Raw genomic sequence first — 3179 nt, forward strand, 5'->3', positions numbered from 1 at the left:
GTGTGGAAATAAAAAGAGCGTCGTTGAGAGAGCAGAAGAGGGTGTTTTGAAGTGGTTTGGGCACATGGAGAGGATGAGTGAGGAAAAATTGACCAAGAGGATATATGTGTCGGAGGTGGAGGGAGCAAGGAGAAGAGGGAGACCAAATTGGAGGTGGAAAGATGGAGTGAAAAAGATTTTTTGTGATCGGGGCCTGAACATGCAGGAGGGTGAAAGGAGGGCAAGGAATAGAGTGAATTGGAGCGATGTGGTATACCGGGGTTGACGTGCTGTCAGTGGATTGAATCAAGGCATGTGAAGCGTCTGGGGTAAACCATGGAAAGCTGTGTAGGTATGTATATTTGCGTGTGTGGACGTATGTATATACATGTATATGGGGGGGGTTGGGCCATTTCTTTCGTCTGTTTCCTTGCGCCACCTCGCAAACGCGGGAGACAGCGACAAAGTGTAATAAATGAATATATATATATATATATATATATATATATATATATATATATATATATATATATATATATATATATATATAACGGATATTGCCAACGGCTACACGGCGCTACACTGGGCAGCTAAACACGGCAGGAACGAAGTGGTCAAACTGCTGGTCGGCACCCACCACGTCGATGTCAACGCCAGATCCAATGGGGGGTACACGCCACTGCACATAGCAGCTATGTACAACCGCACGGAAGTGTTCGACCTACTCGCCCACTGCGGCGCGGATCTGAACATGCGCGACTACTCGGGCAAGAAGCCTCGCACCTACAACACCATCTCCTCCACCGTTCATCAGGACACGCAGAAAAGAATCGTGCAGAGAAGAAATTCCGTAAAAGAGGCGGCTGGATTTTTACGCATCGGGTCCCTGAATGTGAAGGTGCGAAAAACAACTGAGGCCTTCAATAATCTGCTGTCCCGTGATGTTGAGGCAAGGCTACACCGTGCCTGGGGCTCCAGTGACTCACTTCCCGATGCAGATAAAGAATCAAAATCAATGCCGCCCCCTAAGTTTGGACCCATCAAGAAGAGGAGAACCAAGAAAGAACGTGACTTTGTGATGAATCGTCCAGTTTCAGCACATTCTGCCCTTGCACCTACAGATGATACCACAACCCCTCCACAGATACCAGGACCACCCCCTATGAATGCTGATTCAGACTCAGACTCTGCTTATGGCTTTGGTTCAGAGTGGCATTAACACAACTAAAAGTTAGGCTGTCAAAGCAGCACTCACAGAAAATGTTCTTTTAATGAGAATTAACTTTGCTGTACATAGGCTGTGCCAGCTTTAAAAGTGGTATTGACGTAAGGAGATATATGTACCAGTATTTTAGTATCACCTGAAAACTCATACACAATCTTTGTTCTTGTTTAAGATACTGTTTTAATTTCACATACTAGGAAAAAGAATCATTATGAATTATTTCTCTTTAAGGTAGGAATTCTTGGATTTTAAACATTTTAGTATATTGTACTAATATATTCTTAAAAATAGTTTTTTCAGCCATCCTTATTTATTTTAACCAGTAGTGCAATCGAAATGCTAAACATGACATTTTTTTCTTAATCTGCATTATCTCCTAAAATTTCAAAGGCTATACGTACATAAAATTAGTCTAAGATCTTAATTAGATTTTAATGAACAAATTACCTAGGAAAATACTCGCAAGCATTTAAAGCTATTTTCATCTTTTAATTGTTAAACTTACAGCTAAGGACAACTGATTAACCATTCAGGTTATTCACCGTAGGTCTGAAGATAATGTGAAACCTGTTTTACAAGCGGTTTTTGTGATGTGAAGTAATGTGATTTGTAAATGGAGAAGCAGCATTTTTATTACCTATACATGGCATTAGTTTAGAATCCAGCAAGATACTGAAATGTAATGCAAATGATTATCAGTTTCTTGGCTTTAGAATGAAAGTTAGTTGTTGATGATCTTATTAGTGATTAGTGGGGTTTTTTTATTTCATTAGGTTTAATATTATCCCTGGGGATAGGGGAGAAAGAATACTTCCCACGTATTCCCTGCGTGTCGTAGAAGGCGACTAAAAGGGGAGGGAGCGGGTGGCTGGAAATCCTCCCCTCTCGTTTTTTTTTTTTCAAAAGAAGGAACAGAGAAGGGGGGCCAGGTGAGGATATTCCCTCAAAGGCCCAGTCCTCTGTTCTTAACGCTACCTCGCTAATGCGGGAAATGGCGAATAGTATGAAAGAAAGAAAAAAAAATATATATATATATATATATATATATATATATATATATATATATATATATATATATATATATATATATATATATATATATATATGTATATATATATATATATATATATATATATATATATAAATATATATATATATATATATATATATATATATATATATATATATATATATATATATATATTTTCTTTTCTTTCATACTATTCGCCATTTTCCGCTTTAGCAAGGTAGCGTTAAGAACAGAGGACTGGGCGTCTGAGGGAATATCCTCACCTGGCGTCGTTCTCTGTTCCTTCTTTTGGAAAATTAAAAAAAAACTAGATGGAAGGATTTCCAGCCCCCCGCTCCCTCCCTTTTTAGTCGCCTTCTACGACACGTAGGGAACACGTGGGAAGTATTCTTTCTGCCCTATCCCCAGGGATATATATATATATATATATATATATATATATATATATATATATATATATATATATATATATATATATATATATATATATATATATATATATATATATATATATATATATATATATATATATATATCATTCTCTCCATGTGCCCAAACCACTTCAAAACACCCTCTTCTGCTCTCTCAACCACGCTCTTTTTATTTCCACACATCTCTCTTACCCTTACGTTACTCACTCGATCAAACCACCTCACACCACACATTGTCCTCAAACATCTCATTTCCAGCACATCCATCCTCCTGCGCACAACTCTATCCATAGCCCACGCCTCGCAACCATACAACATTGTTGGAACCACTTCAAACATACCCATTTTTGCTTTCCGAGATAATGTTCTCGACTTCCACACATTCTTCAAGGCCCCCAAAATTTTCGCCCCCTCCCCCACCCTATGATCCACTTCCACTTTCATGGTTCCATCCGCTGCCAGATCCACTCCCAGATATCTAAAACACTTCACTTCCTCCAGTTTTTCTCCATTC

The 3179-nt window shown here is 38.5% G+C and overlaps 1 protein-coding gene across 1 annotated transcript; it reads left to right on the forward strand.

Annotated features, from left to right (window-relative positions):
* Positions 1-533: 533 nt before the first annotated feature.
* Positions 534-2082, forward strand: LOC139749699 (uncharacterized). The gene has a single exon (XM_071663853.1). The coding sequence runs from the start codon at positions 674-676 to the stop codon at positions 1196-1198; it is 525 nt and encodes a 174-aa protein (XP_071519954.1). The 5' UTR covers positions 534-673; the 3' UTR covers positions 1199-2082.
* The last annotated feature ends 1097 nt before the right edge of the window (positions 2083-3179 follow it).

Source organism: Panulirus ornatus, chromosome 8 (assembly GCF_036320965.1).
Source record: "Panulirus ornatus isolate Po-2019 chromosome 8, ASM3632096v1, whole genome shotgun sequence".
In the NCBI taxonomy this organism is placed as follows: domain Eukaryota; kingdom Metazoa; phylum Arthropoda; class Malacostraca; order Decapoda; family Palinuridae; genus Panulirus; species Panulirus ornatus.